Raw genomic sequence first — 18,893 nt, 5'->3', positions numbered from 1 at the left:
CCGTCCTTAGTAACTTCGCTCTCCTATGTGCCCAGGTTTTTTAGGCTGATTTGTTTTTGGAAGGTGACATTTTACACACATTTTAAAATACTCTAATAATGTGATAAAGAGTTCACACATGAAGGTGCCGTTTCCTTCACTAAAATCCCCTGAAATTTTAATGCCCGTTAAGCGCGCAATCATCTGAACAATAAAGGTGTGCCGACTGCACGGTAATTACCCAAAAAAATAGCAGAAAACACCCGAACCTCCGAGATAAAGAAACAACCACAGTGAATTCAGCAAGAAGAAAAATGCAGACAAAAAACAGAGGAAAAGAGCAATTCCATCTCTCTCTCTCTAAAAAAGAGAAAGAGAAAAGCTGCAGTTCGCAGGAGAGAGATGAACGGCGAGCATGCCATCAATGCCATCCATGTTTCTCTCTCCTCTCACCGTCATCCCTCCTCGGGTTCCAACGAATCCCTCCGCACATCTCCCACCTTCTTGGTCAAACCGCCCCTCCTCCTCTCTCTCTCCTCTGTTTTCTGTTTCTTCTTCTCTCCTCAGGATAAAAGAATGGGGGAGAGGGGAGCCGAGTAATAATGGCAGGAGGAACCTTCTTTTCCTGACTCCCTGCGGCTGCAGCTCATCATTTGTCTCTGATCCTTGTGCCTTGTTCCCTCTGCGGCTGGTCTTGGCCATTGGTGGACTGAGCCATCGCCGGCAGGGAGAGGGGGCATCGCCATTGGGGGCTCCTGCGATTCGCATTTCTCCGTAATCTCGACAAGGTTCCTCTCCCGTTTCTGTCCAATGTTCCTTGATCAAATCTCTATCTGTGGGATATCCCGCATTCCGTTCTTGCGAGGAGATTCCGTTCTTCCTCCCTGCGCTTTGGTATGTGTTCTTTGTGATTCGAATTTCTTCTGTAAACAAACAAGATCCTATCATTCTGATGTCATGTTTTGATTCCCTTCCTTGAAAATAAATCAGAGTTTGGGGTTGTCGAAATGCGCCTTAAAAGTTGTGTTTTGTTTTAAACTGTGGCTTCGTTGGATTTTTCTTTCTCTGCGTAATGCGTGTTGTTTCTGATCCAATTTTGTTTAAATTTCACTTGCCTTATCCGCCCCGTTTTTCAAAAATAGGCGTAAATTCCTCGCCGATTGACATGTGGAGGAAAAGTTTGATTTGAATGTCTGTCTTCTCCTTTTTTTATCTCTGGTTTGGTTTGGTTCCTCCAGCTCGCAAGATGAACGATCCTCCATTTCCCCATCCCGCAGACGATTGGAATCAAAGAAGCAACCTTTTTTATCGTGGTACTTACGATGTTTGGCTCAAAAGTGACGATCCCAGCCCTCCTATATCTTTTATCAAAAACATTCTTCACCATCTCCGCCAAAGTTCGTTCTTGGAGCAATTTTGAAGGGCTTTAGGAGAAAAAGTTGTTCCCTGTTGTCATGCGCCTCGAGCTCCGAGCCCCGAATCAGCACGCTGTTGCGTTGAGGGGTCCATGGCCTCTTCCTTTGCTGTTCTTGGAGTGAATAAGATGGAGCAGCCGCTCCCCACCTTTTATTTTCGGCTCCTTTTCCGGTAGTACATTCAACTTCTTTGTGGATGACTGTGCCGGTCGCATCAACCTAACCTTTTGATGTTATACGGGTTGTCGTTTACCCGGGGGCATGGACATGCTTTCAGTTTTGGAGAATCAGCTTTCTGCTCGATAAGATCGTCTTGTTTTTGCAACTCGAAGCCAATTCTTGATCCTTTTGGTGTTTTGAGCCAAAGATTTGTGTGAGACCAAGAAGCTACATCACATCCGTTGGCTCCTTTTCTCTGTTCTTGTCGTTGATGTTGTTTCTGCCCTTCTATCTTTACTGAATTTTGTTTACCACCGAATGCGCTTTGCATGATGTTGCTTGGCTCTCCTCTGTGAATGCAGGTTCCATGCTGAGATGGACGGCCACACCCACCTAGCCATGGAGTGGAAGGACCAGAGCCCAGGGGCAGACTGCAGCATGCTGCCGAGCTTCCTCACCGACCCGTTCCCCGCGGACCCCCTGGTGGAGGACTGCGACGGCGGCAACGACGGCTCCGAGGGGGCCGGGTTCGAGAGGCACGGCCTGTCGGTGGCCGTGGGCTCGCCTCAGGAGGAAGGGAAGCCGGCGACACCGCACTTCGGCCAGAGGTCCAGCTCCAGCAGCAGCCTCTCCGAGCGGATGCAGGCCAGAGCTGGGTTCAGCGTCGCCAAGCTCAGCATGCCTGGCAGCGAATATTCAGGAGCCCAGTCGCCTTACCTGACCATCCCGCCCGGCCTCAGCCCGGCGTCGCTGCTGGAATCGCCCGTGTTCCTCTCCAATGCCATGGTATGCATTGTGTTTAAATTTCCATAGTTGTGATTTTCTCCAGCTTCAGACTGTAGGAATTGTTATTGGTTTTGTCAGTGCGATGCTAGATTGGCAGGTTAAGTATACTTGATTTACTGAACTTTCCACATTTGCTTTACTGAACTTTTCACATTTCTGTAAGTACATGAAAGTTTACTATGCTAGATTGGGAGGTTAAGTATGCTTTGCTTTACTGAACTTTGGAAATTTCTGCAAGTCCATGAAAGTTTAACTTTGTCATTGCCACCAAATAGCCCACCTATATATACCCGAGGAGATTTTCCTTTCTTGACAAACTCTGAGGAGATTTTATTACCGTTGCCAAAATAAAAGCAAATGGAAGTTTGTATATTTCTGTTCCTTTTCATGTATGAAAGAACTCAAGAGTATGCAATTTCAATTAAACAGACACCCTGATACTGAAGCTAGTACCTGAATGTTTTCTAATGCTGTGATTCAGGGCCAGTCCTCGCCAACCACGGGGAAGTTACTCATGCTTGGTGACACCAATAGCAACAATAATACTAGGCTTGAACCTCCCTCAATTGAAGATCGTCCCGGTGCATTTTCTTTCAAGCCTTTGGACCTAAAATCATCACAGTACACTGCTGAAGGAAAGAAGGTGAGCAGTTATGTGAAACTGTATATAGTCTTGTTCCTTGCACTGAAAAAAAAAACAAGTAATAGCATTATGCTCCTTTGCTATGATGGAAGTAGTTTTGTGCTGACCATATTGTTCCACATGTAACAACCACGAATGACTGATGTGATTCATTGAGTTTTTCTTCTTATCCTCATTCGCATACCCGCATTTGAAATGTTTACCTTTTGTGACCATGGAGCTGGGTAAGTTGACCATTTTTCAGTGTATGCATGAATTGTCAATTTTATCAACTGCACTTTGTGCATACAGAGAATGTAGTTTTTTAAAACAGCGTATTTTGTAACTTTATTGTAAACAGCGTATTTTGTAACTTTATTTTGTAATATTCAATAATACTAGGTTTGGGGCACTGTATTTTTTTCTATTAAAACAGCGTTTCGTACGACTAGTTAAAGCAAGGTGGCTGGTAAGCCTGTTTACCATTATTGTTGGTATTTAATGGAGTTAGTGTAAAAGACACCTTTGTAAATACTGCCAACCAGGTTCATGGTAAAAACTAGATAAATTAGCAGAGTACAGTTTACATTTTTTTTAAACGCAGTGAATGACAGTTTAAGGCTCTCAAATAGGTGCTTTTGTTGCTTACTGTTTATTACCATGTTTTCTCTCTACTTGCTCATTTTTGCCGGCTGTGGCTGATCATATGAAATTGCTATTATGATCATAAAAATTTGAATAAACCCTTTGAATTCCTCTTTCCTTTTGTGACACATCTGTTCCTTTGCCTTCAGGGATCTCTACCCAACAGTCAGCACCCATCAGCACCAAGCAGAGATGTTCCTGTCAAGACAGAAACCAACATTCAGACAACGACACGAGGCGCCATTCCGCCAGGCCATCTGAACCAAGCGCAGTTCAACAACGGGCAAGACCTGATGAAGTGCAGCTACCATGACTGCAATAACAAGCGCAACCGTCTCGCAGCTGACAGCACCACGGCAGGTGGCGACAACAACGACGGCCCACCGGCAACGGCGGCGGACAGCGAGGCGGCGAAGGGAGACTACCCTGCTGCGGTGGCCACAGCAGCGCCGGCCGAGGACGGGTACAGCTGGAGGAAGTACGGGCAGAAGCAGGTGAAGCACAGCGAGTACCCGCGGAGCTACTACAAGTGCACGCACCCCAGCTGCCAGGTGAAGAAGAAGGTGGAGCGGTCGCACGAGGGCCACGTCACGGAGATCATCTACAAGGGCACGCACAACCACCCCAGGCCCGCCGCCCAGGGCCGCCGACCTGCCGGCGGCGCGCAGGTTCACCCGTTCAATGACGCGCAGATGGACGCGCCCGCGGACAACAACAACAACGGCTACGGCAATGCTGGTGGCTCGCAGCCGAACGCGGAGGCGAGGTCGCTGTGGCACGCGGGCGTGGCTGTCCAGGACTGGCGCGGCGACGGGCTGGAGGCCACGTCGTCCCCCTCGGTGCCCGGCGAGCTCTGTGACTCGTCGGCTTCGATGCAGGTCCATGACGGCGCCGCCCGGTTCGAGTCCCCGGAGGGCGGCGTGGATGTCACTTCTGCCGTGTCTGACGAGGTGGACGGGGATGATAGGGTGGCCCATGGCAGCATGTCCCAGGGCCAGGGCGCTGCCGACACCACCGAGGGCGATGAACTGGAGTCCAAGAGAAGGTTATACAATCTCATCTCTTCACGCCCTCACCATATATTCGTTTCATCAAAGAAATAAAAAATGTGTGTGCTCATTTTGGGTGGACGAATGTTTCAGGAAGCTGGAGTCGTGCGCCATTGACATGAGCACTGCGTCCAGAGCTGTCCGCGAGCCTCGGGTCGTGATCCAGACGACCAGCGAGGTGGACATCCTGGACGACGGCTATCGCTGGCGCAAGTACGGGCAGAAGGTCGTCAAGGGCAACCCGAATCCAAGGTACGTCTGAAGCATGAATTAACTTTCCTTAGGAGCAATGTATGTAGGCATGGCAGACTCTCATGGATCGTACCTGCTTGCATTGCAGGAGCTACTACAAGTGCACGCACCCGGGGTGCTCGGTGCGGAAGCACGTGGAGCGCGCGTCGCACGACCTCAAGTCCGTGATCACCACGTACGAGGGCAAGCACAACCACGAGGTCCCGGCCGCGAGGAACGGCGGCCACGGGAGCTCGGCGGTGTCGGGCGGCACGGGGGCGTCGCAGCTGTCCCACGCGCGCAGGGCGGAGCCGCCGTCGGTGCAGGACGGCCTGATGAGGCTGGGCGGCTGTGGCGCGCCCTTCGGCCTGCCGCCGAGGGACCCGCTGGGGCCGATGAGCAACTACCCGTACTCGCTCGGCGGCGGCCACGCGTCGCGGCCGAGCCTGCCGATGCCGTCGGGGCTCGGCGCCGTGGAGGGGCTGAAGCTCCCCATGCTGTCCCCGTCGCTGCACTCGGTGTTCAGGCAGAGGCAGGCCATGGAGACGGCGGCGGGATTCAGGGTGCCCAAGGGCGAGGTGAAGGACGAAGCCGCCGGGGCTGGGGCTGGGGCTGGCGCTGGGGGCGGCGCGGCGGCGGCGGCGGCGTATCCGCAGACGATGATGAGCAGGCTGCCGCTGGGGCACCGGATGTAGATATAGATAATAAAAGGAGGAGGATCGGTTAGAGGGCTAATTAGATTAAAATTGGTTATTAATGTTCGATAAGTATACGGTGGAAACAATCACCCTTACTTCTTGCTACCATTTTTCCTTTTCATCTTCCTGCTCCAAGTACGTTTTGATTCCTCCAGTTATCGTTACGATTTAGGGTGTTTGGTTTACTCCTCTGTTTGCCTTAATAATCAGCATTACGAAGCTTCCATGTTGGGTTCATGCGGTCTTTCAGAACATTAGTTTGCAACTTTATTTTTGAATGAACTCGCATTGGCTAGCCAATTTGTTTCATTTCGCTAGACCAACCATGATACCTTCTCGTTTCTTTTACTCTCCATATAAGGATTGTCTGAAATCAAACTTTGTAAAGTTTGACCATATTTATATAAAAAAGTATTAACATCTATAATCCAAAATTTATACAATATGAAAAGTAAAGTCATGACGCATCTAATGTTATTGATTTCACATTCTAAATCTTGGTACTTTTTTCTATAAACTTGGTCAAAGTTTACGAGGTTTGACTTCATATGCGAATTAAAAAGAACCGGAAGGAATACAAAAGAATGCCCCATCCCCTCGGCGAAGACTACAATCTGCAAAACATCCTACTGAAACAACCAGAGCAGATAATCTCAAAGCAATCCTAAGGAGCTCCCCTCGGTGACGATCGAGCATTTGCGCAGAGCAGCTTCTACTGATGCACCAAAGCTCCCAACATACCCAGGATACATTCCAGACTCCCTGAAAAAACAAATTCATCACGTAACAACCATAAGCTCCACAAGAATTAGAAATGACCAAGTGGGAGCATTTATGCTCGAGATTAGAGTAACACTTTCGCCAAGTGAATTGCTACATCATTCTTCTCTTTCTTTCCGTAAATAGCTAAATCTCCGAAAGAGCACAAAAGTTGTATATCAAGTATTTCAACTACAATTTTCTAGGTGTTAAGTGCCACAATGCAATCAAAGGACAAATGTTTGATACTCTCTTCTTTGTTGCAAAAGACACACGTTGGATCGGCCACATGGCATTGCTTAACAGGGTTATCCCTAGTCAAACTCTTATTATTGGGAATAAGACACATGAAAACATGATCGCGGGGAAGAATTTTAGGGCGAGCTCTTTTGGGCCTTATGGGCGGCATGCCAAAATAAGATTCCCCCTACCCAGTTTATGTTGGCAGCCCAATCTTTTTATTTTGATAGCCCAACCTAAAAAAAATTGGGCTCGCAGAATAAGCTATGTAGGGGGCAACATATTTTGGCAGCCACCCATAAGCCCCAAAAGAATTGACCCTTAATCTTCTAAATACAATCGTTCAAATTGTGGGACATTCCTCCAAAGTTGATCAACTTGTAGAAAGACTTAATGAGAAAGAAAACCAGACTATTCAAGCAACCAAACATGAACACCATTTTCATCAAATAAAACAACACTTTTCATAATGGATACATGATCCTCCCAACTAGAAAATAATTGCTCATTTACACATCTCCTAAAGGTTAATTTCAAATCAGAATGATCCCAAACCTGCACATTCGCGTCATCTTGTGAAAAATCACAAAAATCCTAGAATTTAGTCTTAAGAGAGCAATCACCAAACCAAACATTATGCCAGAAGGCAACATTCTAGCCATTACCGACCTTCCAACGATAAAAAGGCCAGGCACCTGAGAAGTCCCAAGTTATTCTTTTCCAAAAAGGAGAACACGACCGAGGTTTAGCCTATAGAACAGTGTTATATTTAGTAATCTCTTCCAACCACTAGGAAATGATCAAAGTATCTTTTACTCCAAGAAGCAAGTAAAACCATATTAATATACCTAAGATTAGGAACCACCAAATTTCTTTTTCCAGGACACAAGCCCCCATTTTGACATATGTTACTTATGCTCATCTCCCATGTCGCCCCAAAACAAATGAGACATTTGGGAAGTAATAGCTTCAATGGACCACTTAGGAAATTTAATCATGGACATGAGGTAAGATGGAATACTGGTAATACAGTAGTAAGGAAAGTGAATTTCCCTCTTTAAGACAGGTTTCTACGAAGCCAACCCGAGTTTTTCTTAATGATCCTATCAATCACAGGTTGAATATCCTCCCATCTCATTTTTTGAAATGCAGTGCAACACCCATATACTTAAAGAAAAAGGTACAATTTTTGACAATAGAAAATTTGGGCAAAGGAATTGGCAAGGTCATCCTCCACACCAAGAGTATGTAAGTCTCTTTTATGACAGTTAATTTTCATTTGAGACAATTTCCCAACACAAGATAACATCCATTTCAAATTTATAGCATGTTCAATAGAAACATCTAGGAAGAGAATAGTGCCATATGCATATTACAGACTAACCACTCCACCAGGAATAACATGAGGAAGTAGACTAAAATAAATTATGATGAACAACTTTAGAAAGCATCTTAGAAATGACTTCATCCACTAAGTTAAAAAGTAAAGGAGAAAGAAGGTCTCCTTGCATCAAACCCTTAGCTCACAAGATATGTACCATCAGTATCATTAATTCTAAGACAGAAAGAACTTCGAATTAAGGCATTACAAATTCACCCAATCCATTTACTTCCAAAGCCTCTAGAAGAGAGCATTACCATAAGGAATTCCCAACTCACTCTACCATATGATTTCTCATAGTCTTACTTTAAAACCAAGTTATTGTCATCTACAAAAAAATAAGTTATTTGAATCAGTTCTATGAATCTCATGGATAACCTCATGATCCATATCTATGCTCTCAAGAATTAACTTCCCTTTAATTAAAGTAGTTTAGTTTTGAAAAATAAGCCTATCACAAATAGGGTAAACCCTCGTACTCATAACTTTGGTGAAAATCTTAATAACACAAACACACAATTACTAAGAATAATAGGACACAATTTCTTGATCTCTTTAGGAGTTAGTTCTCTAAGAATCAGGGTAATGATAGCAAAGTTACGACTGTAAACATCCAAAGTACCATTCTCAAAATCTGTCACAAGAGCCATGAAATCTAGTTTGATCAAGTCCCAAAAGGTCTAACAAAAAGAAAAGGAAACCCATCAACTCCAGGGGCACCATGGGAATAAGAGCTCATAATAGCCTCCTTAATCTCTTCCTGAGAGAACAGTCTTTGCAACAAGATCATTAGTATCCCAAAAAATAAATCCCAAATGAATACCAGGTTTAGGTTCAAATGCAAAAGGTTCTTATAAAAATATGTAACAACATCTAACATGTAGGTAGTGAAGGAAATATGCCCTAGAGGCAATAATAAAGATATTATTTATATTTCCTTATATCATGATAAATGTTTATTATCCATGCTAGAATTGTATTAACCGGAAACTTGATACATGTGTGGATACATAGACAAAACATAGTGTCCCTAGTAAGCCTCTATTAGACTAGTTCGTTAATCAAAGATGGTTAAGTTTCCTAACCATAGACATGTGTTGTCATCTAATGAACGAGATCACATCATTAGGAGAATGATGTGATGGCCAAGACCCATCCGTTAGCTTAGAATAATGATTGTTAAGTTTTATTGCTATTGCTTTCTTCATGACTTATACATATTCCTTTGACTATGAGATTATGAAACTCCCGGATTCTGGAGGAATACCTTGTGTGCTATCAAATGTCACAACGTAACTGGGTGATTATAAAGATGCTCTACAGGTATCTCTGAAGGTATTTGTTGGGTTGACATAGATCGAGATTAGGATTTGTCACTCCGAGTATCGGAGAGGTATCTCTGGGCCCTCTCGGTAATGCACATCACTATAAGCCTTGCAAGCAATGTGACTAATGAGTTAGTTGTGGGATGATGTATTACGGAACGAGTAAAGAGACTTGCTGGTAACGATATTGAACTAGGTTGATGATACAGATGATCGAATCTCGGGCAAGTAACATACCGATGACAAAGAGAATAACGTATGTTGTTATGCGGTTTGACCGATAAAGATCTTTGTAGAATATGTAGGAGCCAATATGAGCATCCAGGTTCCGCTATTGGTTATTGACCGGAGATGTGTCTCGGTCATGGCTACATAGTTCTCGAACCCGTAGGGTCCCCACGCTTAACATTCGATGACGATTTGTATTATGAGTTATGTGATTTGATGACCAAAGTTTGTTCGGAGTCCCGGATGAGACCACGGATATGACGAGGAGTCTCGAAATGGTCGAGAGGTAAAGATCAATATATTGGAAGGTTATATCCGGACACCAGAATGGTTCCGAAGTGATTCAGGTATTTTTTGGAGTATCGGGAGGTTACCAGAACCCCCCGGGGAAGTATTGGGCCTTCATGGGCTTTAGTGGAAAGGAGAGAAGGGCCGCAAGGGGTGGCCGCTACCCCCCCCATGGCAAGTCCAAATTGGGCTAGGGAGGGGGCGCCGCCCCCCTCTTTCCTTCTCCCTCTCTTCCTCCTTCCCTCTCTCCCCCTCTTGGAAAAGGAAGGGGAGTCCAACTAGGATTGGGAATCCTAGTTGGACTCCCCCTATGGCACGCGCCCCCCTTGGCCGGCCTCCTCCTCCCCCCTCCTTTATATACGTGAGCAGGTGGCACCCCAAAGCACAACAGACAATCTCTTAGCCGTGTGCGGTGCCCCCCTCCGCAGTTCAACACCTCGGTCATATTGTCATAGTACTTAGGTGAAGCCCTGCGCCGGTAACTTCATCATCACCGTCTCCACGCCGTCGTGCTGACGGAACTCTCCCTCATCCTCAACTGGATCAAGAGCTCGAGGGACATCATCGTGCTGAACATGTGCTGAACACGGAGTTACCATACGTTCGGTACTTGGATCTGTTGGATCATGAAGACCTTCGACTACATCAACCGCGTTACTAAACGCTTCCGCTTTCGGTCTACGAGGGTACGTGGACACACTCTCCCATATCGTTGCTATGCATCTCCTAGTTAGATCTTGCGTGATCGTAGGATTTTTTTTGAATGACTACATTCCCCAATAGTGGCATCCGAGCCAGGTCTATGCGTAGATGTTAATGCACGAGTAGACCACAAAGAGTTTTGGGAAATAATAGTCATACTGCTTACCACCAACGTCTTACTTTGATTCGACGGTATTGTTGGATGAAGCGGCCCGGACCGACATTACATGACCGCATTCATGGACTGGTTCTACCGATGTGCTTCGCACATAGGTGGCTGGCGGGTGTCTGTTTCTCCAACTTTAGTTGAATCGAGTTTGACTACGGCCAGTCCTTGTTGAAGGTTAAAACAGCACACTTGACAAAAAATTGTTGTGGTTTTGATGCGTAGGTAAGAACGGTTCTTACTAGAAGCCCGTAGCAGCCACGTAAAACTTGCAACAACAAAGTAGAGGACGTCTAACTTGTTTTTGCAGGGCATGTTGTGATGTGATATGGTCAAGACGTGATGAGATATAAATTGTTGTATGAGATGATCATGTTTTGTAGAAGTTATCGGCTACTGGCAGGAGCCTTATGGTTGTCGCTTTATTTGTATGAAATGCAATCGCCATGTAATTGCTTTACTTTATCACTAAGCGGTAGCGATAGTCGTAGAAGCAATAGTTGGTGAGACGACAACGATGCTACGATGGAGATCAAGGTGTCAAGACGGTGACGATGGAGATCATGACGGTGCTTTGGAGATGGAGATCAAAGGTACAAGATGATGATGGCCGTATCATATAACATATTTTGATTGCATGTGATGTTTATCTTTTATGCATCTTATTTTGCTTAGTACGACGGTAGCATTATAAGATGATCCCTCACTAAATTTTAAAGTACAAGTGTTCTCCCTGAATATGCACCGTTGCTACAGTTCGTTGTGCCGAAACACCATGTGATGATCGAGTGTGATAAGCTCTACGTTCACATACAACGGGTGCAAGCCAGTTTTGCACGTGTAGAATACTCGGGTTAAACTTGACGAGCCTAGCATATGCAGATATGACCTCGGAACACTGAGACAGAAAGGTCGAACGTGAATCATATAGTAGATATGATCAACATAGTGATGTTCACCATTGAAAACTACTCCATCTCACGTGATGATTGGACATGGTTTAGTTGATATGGATCACGTGATCATTTAGATGACTAGAGAGATGTTTATCTAATTGGGAGTTCTTAAGTAATATGATTAATTGAACTTTAATTTATCATGAACTTAGTATCCGATAGTATTTGCATGTCTATGTTGTTGTAGATCAATGTCCTGCGCTACCGTTCCTTTGAATTTTAATGCGTTCCTAGAGAAAGCTAAGTTGAAACATGATAGTAGCAATGATGCAGACTAGGTCCATGATCTGAGGATTATCCTCATTGTTGCACAGAAGAATTATGTCCTTGATGCATCGCTAGGTGACGGACCTACTGCAAGAGCAGATGCAGACGTTATGAACATTTGGCAAGATCGCTATGATGACTACTTGATAGTTTAGTGCGCCATGCTTTACGGCTTAGAACCGGGACTTCAAAAATGTTTTGGACACCACATAGCATATAAGATGTTCCAAGAGCTGAAATTGGTATTTCAGACTCATGCCCGAGTCAAGAGGTATGAGACCTCTGACAAGTACTTTTCCTACAAGATGGAGGAGAATAGCTCAACCAGTGAGCATATGCTCAGAATGTCTGAGTACTACAATCGCTTGAATCAAGTGGGAGTTAATCTTCCAGATAAAATAGTGATTGATAGAGTTCTCTAGTCACTACCACCAAGTTATTAGAACTTCGTGATGAACTATAATATGCAAGGAATGACGAAAGCGATTCCCGAGCTCTTCGCGATGCTAAAGGCTGTGGGGGTAGAAATCAAGAAGGATCATCAAGTGTTGATGGTTAACAAGACCACTAGTTTCAAGAAAAAGGGCAAAGGGAAGAAGGGGAAATTCAAGAAGAACAGCAAGCCATTTGCTTCTCAAGGGAAGAATCCCAAGTCTAGACCTAAGCCAGAGACTGGGTGCTTCTACTACAAAGTGACTGGTCACTAGAAGCAGAACTGCCCCAAGTATTTGGCGGATAAGAAGGATGGCAAAAAGTGAAAGGTATATTTGATATACATGTTATTGATGTGTACCTTACTAATGCTCGTAGTAGCACCTGGGTATTTGATACTGGTTCTGTTGCTCATATTTGCAACTCGAAACAGGGGCTACGGATTAAACGAAGATTGGCTAAGGACGAGGTGACGGTGCGCATGGGAAATGGTTCCAAAGTCGATGTGATCGCCGTCGGCACGCTACCTCTACATCTACCATCGGGATTAGTTTTAGACCTAAATAATTGTTATTTGGTGCCAGTGTTGAGCATGAACATTATATCTGCATCTTGTTTAATGCGAGACGGTTATTCATTTAAATCAGAGAATAATGGTTGTTCTATTTATATGAGTAATATCTTTTATGGTCATGCACCCTTGATGAGTGGTCTTTTTTGTTGAATCTCGATAGTAGTGATACACATATTCATAATATTAAAGCCAAAAGATGCAAGGTTAATAATGATAGTGCAATTTATTTGTGGCACTGCCGTTTAGGTCATATTGGTGTAAAGTGCATGAAGAACATCCATGCTGATGAGCTTTTGGAATCACTTGATTATGACTCACTTGATGCTTGCGAACCATACCTCATGGGCAAGATGGCTAAGAATCCGTTCTCCACAACTATGGAGCGAGCCACTGACTTATTGGAAATAATACATACCGATGTATGCGGCCCGATGAGTGTTGAGGCTCGCAGCGGGTATCATTATTTTCTGACCTTCACAAATGATTTGAGCAGATATGGGTATATCTACTTAATGAAACATAAGTCTGAAACATTTGAAAAGTTTAAAGAATTCCAGAGTGAAGTGGAAAATCATCATAACAAGAAAATAAAGTTTCTATGATCTGACTGCAGAGGCGGATATTTGAGTTACGAGTTTGGTCTTTATTTGAAACAATGTGGAATAGTTTCGTAACTCACGCCACCTTGAACACCACAGTGTAATGGTGTGTCCGAACATCATAACCGCACTTTATTAGAGATGGCGTGATCAATGATGTCTCTCACAGATTTACCACTATCCTTTTGGGGTTATGCATAGATACAGCTGCATTCACGTTAAATAGGGCACCATCTAAATCCGTTGAGACGACACCGTTTGAACTATGGTTTGGCAAGAAACATAAGCTGTCGTTTCTTAAAGTTTGGGGCTACGATGCTTATGTAAAAAAAGCTTCAACCTGATAAGCTCGAACCCAAATCGGAGAAATGCGTCTTCATAGGATACCCAAAGGAAACTGTTGGTTACACCTTCTATCACAGATTCAAAGGCAAGATATTTTTTGCTAAGAATGGATCCTTTCTAGAGTAGGAGTTTCTCTCGAAAGAAGTGAGTGGTAGGAAAGTAGAACTTGATGAGGTAATTGTACCTTCTCCTGAATTGGAAAGTAGTTCATCACAGAAATCAGTTCCAGTGATGCCTACACCAATCAGTGAGCAAGTTAATGATGATGATCATGAAACTTCAGATCAAGTTACTACCGAACGTCATAGGTCAACCAGAGTATGTTCCGCACCAGAGTGGTACGGTAACCCTGTTCTGGAAGTCATGCTACTAGACCATGACGAACCTACGAACTATGAGGAAGCGATGATGAGCCCAGATTCCGCGAAATGGCTTGAGGCCATGAAATCTGAGATGGGATCTGATACCTCTCCAACGTATCTACTTTTCCTGAAGCTTTTCCTCTTGTTTTGGAATCTAATTTGCATGATTTGAATGAAACTAACCCCGGACTGAAGCTGTTTTCAGCAGAACTACCATGGTGTTGTTTTTGTGCAGAAATAAAAGTTCTCGGAATGGAACAAAACTTTGCGAGGAATTTTTATATAATATATAAGAATTTCTGGAGCCAAGACCTACCGAAGGGGGGCACTTGGGTGGGCACAACCCACTAGGGCGCGCCCCCTCACCAGGCGCGCCCAGGTGGGTTGACCCACCTGGTGGCCCTGTAGACCCTGAAACCAACACTATAAAATCCTATTTTTCCAGAAAAAAGCCGGGGAGAAAGAATTATCACGATCCACGAGACGGAGCTGCCATCACCTCCTGTTCTTCATCGGGAGGCCAGATTAGGAGTCCGTTTGGGGCTCCGAAGAGGGGGATCTTCATTCTTTGTCATCACCAACCCTTCTCCATCGCCAATTTCATGATGCTCCCCACCGGGAGTGAGTAATTCCTTCGTAGGCTCGCTGGTCGGTGAGGAGTTGGATGAGATTGAAAGGATCAAGAAGAGGTGTCTAGAGGGGGGGTGAATACACTTTAACTAAGAAAAGTTACAATTTTTAACTTCTTTAGGTTTAAGTGGAGTTTTGGCACAAGTTTAAACATTCACAATACATATCAAGAAAGCATGACAAGAGTATATGAGCAGCAGAAAGTAAAGCATGCAAGTTGCAAGAATGTAAAGGGATGGGATTGGAGTGTGCAAACGCAATTGGAGACACAAAGATTTTTGGCGTGGTTTCGATAGGTGGTGCTATCGTACATCCACGTTGATGGAGACTTCAACCGACGAAGGGTAACGGTTGCGCGAGTCCACGGAGGGCTCCACCCACGAAGGGTCCACGAAGAAGCAACCTTGTCTATCCCACCATGGCCGTCGCCCATGAAGGACTTGCCTCACTCAGGTAGATCTTCACAAAGTAGGCGATCTCCTTGCCCTTACAAACTCCTTGGTTCAACTCCATAATCTTGACGGAGGCTCCCAAGTAACACCTAACCAATCTAGGAGACACCACTCTCCAAGAGGTAACAAATGGTGTGTTGATGATGAACTCCTTGCTCTTGTGCTTCAAATGATAGTATCCCCAACACTCAACTCTCTCTCACAGGATTTAGATTTGGTGGAAAGATGATTTGAGTGGAAAGCAACTTGGGGAAGGCTAGAGATCAAGATTTATGTGGTTGGAGTGGAATATCTTGACCTCAACACAAGTGTAGGTGGTTCTCTCTCAGAAAATGTACGTTGGAAGTGTATGCATGTTCTGATGGCTCTCTTCACGAATGAAGAGTGGGTGGAGGGGTATAAATCTAACCGTTACACACAAATCACCAAACTCGGTTGGGCCGAATCATGAAACTCGGTCAGATCGATTTAGTTCAAAATGTGACTGTTAGGGTTTTCAGTGGGACCGACATGATCAACTCGGTGGGACTGATGTGCTAGGGTTAGGGTAAAGCCTCATCTTAGTTTGACCGATTACACAAACTCGGTGGGACCGATTTGGGTAATAAGCAAAACAGAGAGTTGGACAAGCAAACTCGGTGGGACCGATTGCATGTCTCGGTGGGACCGAAATTATTGCAATAGGCAATAGAGAGTTTGCAAGCCCATCTCGGTGAGACCGAGATCCCATCGGTGAGACCGAATTGATTAGGGTTTCTGGCAGTGGCTATGTCAACTGAACTCGATGGCGCCGGATAGAAAGTTTCGGTGGGGCCGAGTTTGACTTTTGGTTTGGAACATATGTGGATGTGAGAAAGTAGTTGAGAGTTTTGGAGCATATCACTAAGCACTTTGAGCAAGCAAGCCATTAAGCAACACCTCATCCCCTCTTAATAGCATTGGCTTTCCTATGGACTCAATGTGATCTTGGATCACTAAAATAAAATGTAGAGTAATGAGCTTTGAGCTTGAGCCAATCCTTTGTCCTCAGCATCTTGAAGGGGTTCCACATCCTCTAGTCCATGCCACTCCATTGTTGAACTTATCTGAAACATACTAGGTAGAAGCATTAGTACAATAAGAGATATGTTGGCATTAATTACCAAAATCACCCAGGGAGCACTTGTGCTTTCAATCTCCCCCTTTTTGGTAATTGATGACAACATACATCAAAGCTTTAGATAAAGATATAAAGAATAACAAGTAAAGCTTTGGAAAAACATGTAACATGCATAGGCTCCCCCTACATGTATCCAATCATGTAAATATGGAATATATAGGAGCATGTGAATGCATAAGCATGATAGAGTAAGTAATGTGTTACATGTATCTTGGCTATATGCATCAGAGCAAATGATGTGAATATGGGAAATGTACCTTCATGCTCATGATTCCTTCTTGCAAACAATATGTACATCAGCAAGAAATCCTCATACAGATGACTGTGATGCATATACTTACCTTGTGGTGTTGAGTTGGCTTAGGAAGGAATGAGCCTAAGTAAACAAGGTTAGATAACACAGATACACCTACTAGCCAGAGCAAACAAAAGAAACCACAAGAGTACCAAGACTGGGATGACATGTAGAGAGTGAGTACTGAGTACTCTATTGGATATAGACATGTCCCCAAAGGTAAAGATGTGCAATGAATTCAAGGATTTCCTTCCCTTAGATGTCTTGCTTCCCCTGAATCTTGCATGGGATATTGGGAGAAGATAGGGAACGGAAAATCAGAGCAACACAGAGAAATAGAGCTAATGCAAATAATCAAATATGAACATGTCTTTCCCCTCTTAAAGACATGTGACTTCTCTCCTCTTGAACACCAAGCATCTGGGGTTTCTTACACTCTCCCTGAGTATTCTCCCCCCTATAGAAATGATTAACCTTAAGCTTTGATGTGATCTCTCTCTTAAGCTATGGTGTGATCTCTCTCTTAAGCTTTGATGTGATCTCTCTCTCCCCTTTTGACATCAATTTCCAAGAAGGGCTCTTCTGGATTGTTATTACAACTGGGTTTAGTCCTTGAGTCACAAAGCAAAGCAGCAAGTCGAATATGATGATGATAGAGGACAAGAATCATTGAGTGGAGCTGGAGCAAAAAGAATGCAGGAATCAAGTGGCAAGCTGTCTTTCTTGTAGTGAGATCGGTGGCACCGAGTTGTGTACTTTGGTGGCCCCAAAAGAATTTGGTTGGACCGAAGGAAACAAATCGGTGTGACCGAGTCCATCACAGAGAAAACACTTGTCACCTTAGCTCACTAGGCAATTTAGATCTCACAAGGATTTGCAAGGAATTAGCTGAAAAATTTGCAATGAATTGGATGCAGGGAATGCAGAACAAAACAAGGAAAAGAAAACATAGATGAAGTTTGCAAAAACTCAAGGAAACACCAGAGAACTTCATCTAGAATTGGGCGGTGACAAAGTCACCTATGTTAGAGTATATTGACTTAGGAGTCAAGTGAGGACACTTGATCATAGGTCATACTCATCGTTTAAGCTCAAAATGGGGTTACCATTTTTCGTTTAAGCATCTTGATGTATTCACATCTTGTTGAGTTGCTTTGACCCATGACTTGGAGTAAAGCTTCTCTAAGATGGAATAACATACCTTGGGTGGTGGTGTTGATCTTGATCATGTAGTTGGACTTGTGTGGGTTGCTCAAGGTTGATGTAGCTCATCAAGAGTTGGGAGCACCACTTGGAATTTGAGTTCATCTTCCTACATGGGTTAGCTTTGCAAGGAAGAGCACTTGTATATCCAAGATGACTGATGTCTACTACACAACATTTTTCTTGTAGACGTTGTTGGGCCTCCAAGTGCAGAGGTTTGTAGGACAGTAGAAAATTTCCCTCAAGTGGATGACCTAAGGTTTATCAATCCATAGGAGGCGTAGGATGAAGATGGTCTCTCTCAAGAAACCCTGCAACCAAATAACAAAGAGTCTCTTGTGTCCCCAACACACCCAATACAATGATAAATTGTATAGGTGCACTAGTTCGGCGAAGAGATGGTGATACAAGTGGTATATGAATAGTAGATAAAGGTTTTTGTAATCTGAAAATACAAAAACAGCAAGGTAACTAATGATAAAAATGAGCACAAACGGTATTGCAATGCTGGTAAACAAGGCCCAGGGTTCATACTTTTGCTAGTGCAAGTTCCCTCAACAATAATAACATAATTGGATCATATAACTATCCCTCAAAATGCAACAAAGAGTCACTCCAAAGTCACTAATAGCGGAGAACAGACGAAGAGATTATGGTAGGGTACGAAACCACCTCAAAGTTATTCTTTCCAATCAATCCGTTGGGCTATTCCTATAAGCGTCACAAACAGACATAGAGTTCGTACTAGAATAACACCTTAAGACACAAATCAACCAAAACCCTAATGTCACCTAGATACTCCAATGTCACCTCAAGTACCTGTGGGTATGATTATACGATATGCATCACACAATCTCAGATTCATCTATTCAACTAACACATAGAACCTCAAAGAGTGCCCCAAAGTTTCTACCGGAGAATCATGACGAAAACGTGTACCAACCCC

General features: G+C 44.1%; 1 protein-coding gene across 5 annotated transcripts; it reads left to right on the top strand.

Annotated features, from left to right (window-relative positions):
• The first annotated feature begins 224 nt into the window (after positions 1-224).
• On the top strand, positions 225-5,821 carry LOC125538690 (probable WRKY transcription factor 34). Of its 5 annotated transcripts, none has more exons than XM_048701962.1 (6): positions 225-873; positions 1,916-2,339; positions 2,821-2,982; positions 3,756-4,651; positions 4,749-4,907; positions 4,996-5,821. In XM_048701962.1, the coding sequence occupies exons 2-6, from the start codon at positions 1,929-1,931 to the stop codon at positions 5,579-5,581; spliced, it is 2,214 nt and encodes a 737-aa protein (XP_048557919.1). In that variant the 5' UTR covers positions 225-873; positions 1,916-1,928; the 3' UTR covers positions 5,582-5,821. The 5 variants fall into 5 exon arrangements, with proteins under 5 accessions (XP_048557919.1, XP_048557918.1, XP_048557915.1 ...); XM_048701961.1 differs by having other exon boundaries at positions 230-767; XM_048701958.1 differs by lacking the exon at positions 225-873 and adding an exon at positions 899-1,767.
• Positions 5,822-18,893: the final 13,072 nt, after the last annotated feature.

The sequence above is a fragment of the Triticum urartu genome, chromosome 2 (assembly GCF_003073215.2).
Source record: "Triticum urartu cultivar G1812 chromosome 2, Tu2.1, whole genome shotgun sequence".
Lineage (NCBI taxonomy): Eukaryota > Viridiplantae > Streptophyta > Magnoliopsida > Poales > Poaceae > Triticum > Triticum urartu.
Note: the sequence above shows the minus strand (reverse complement) of the source record. Positions and strands in the feature narration are given on the sequence as shown.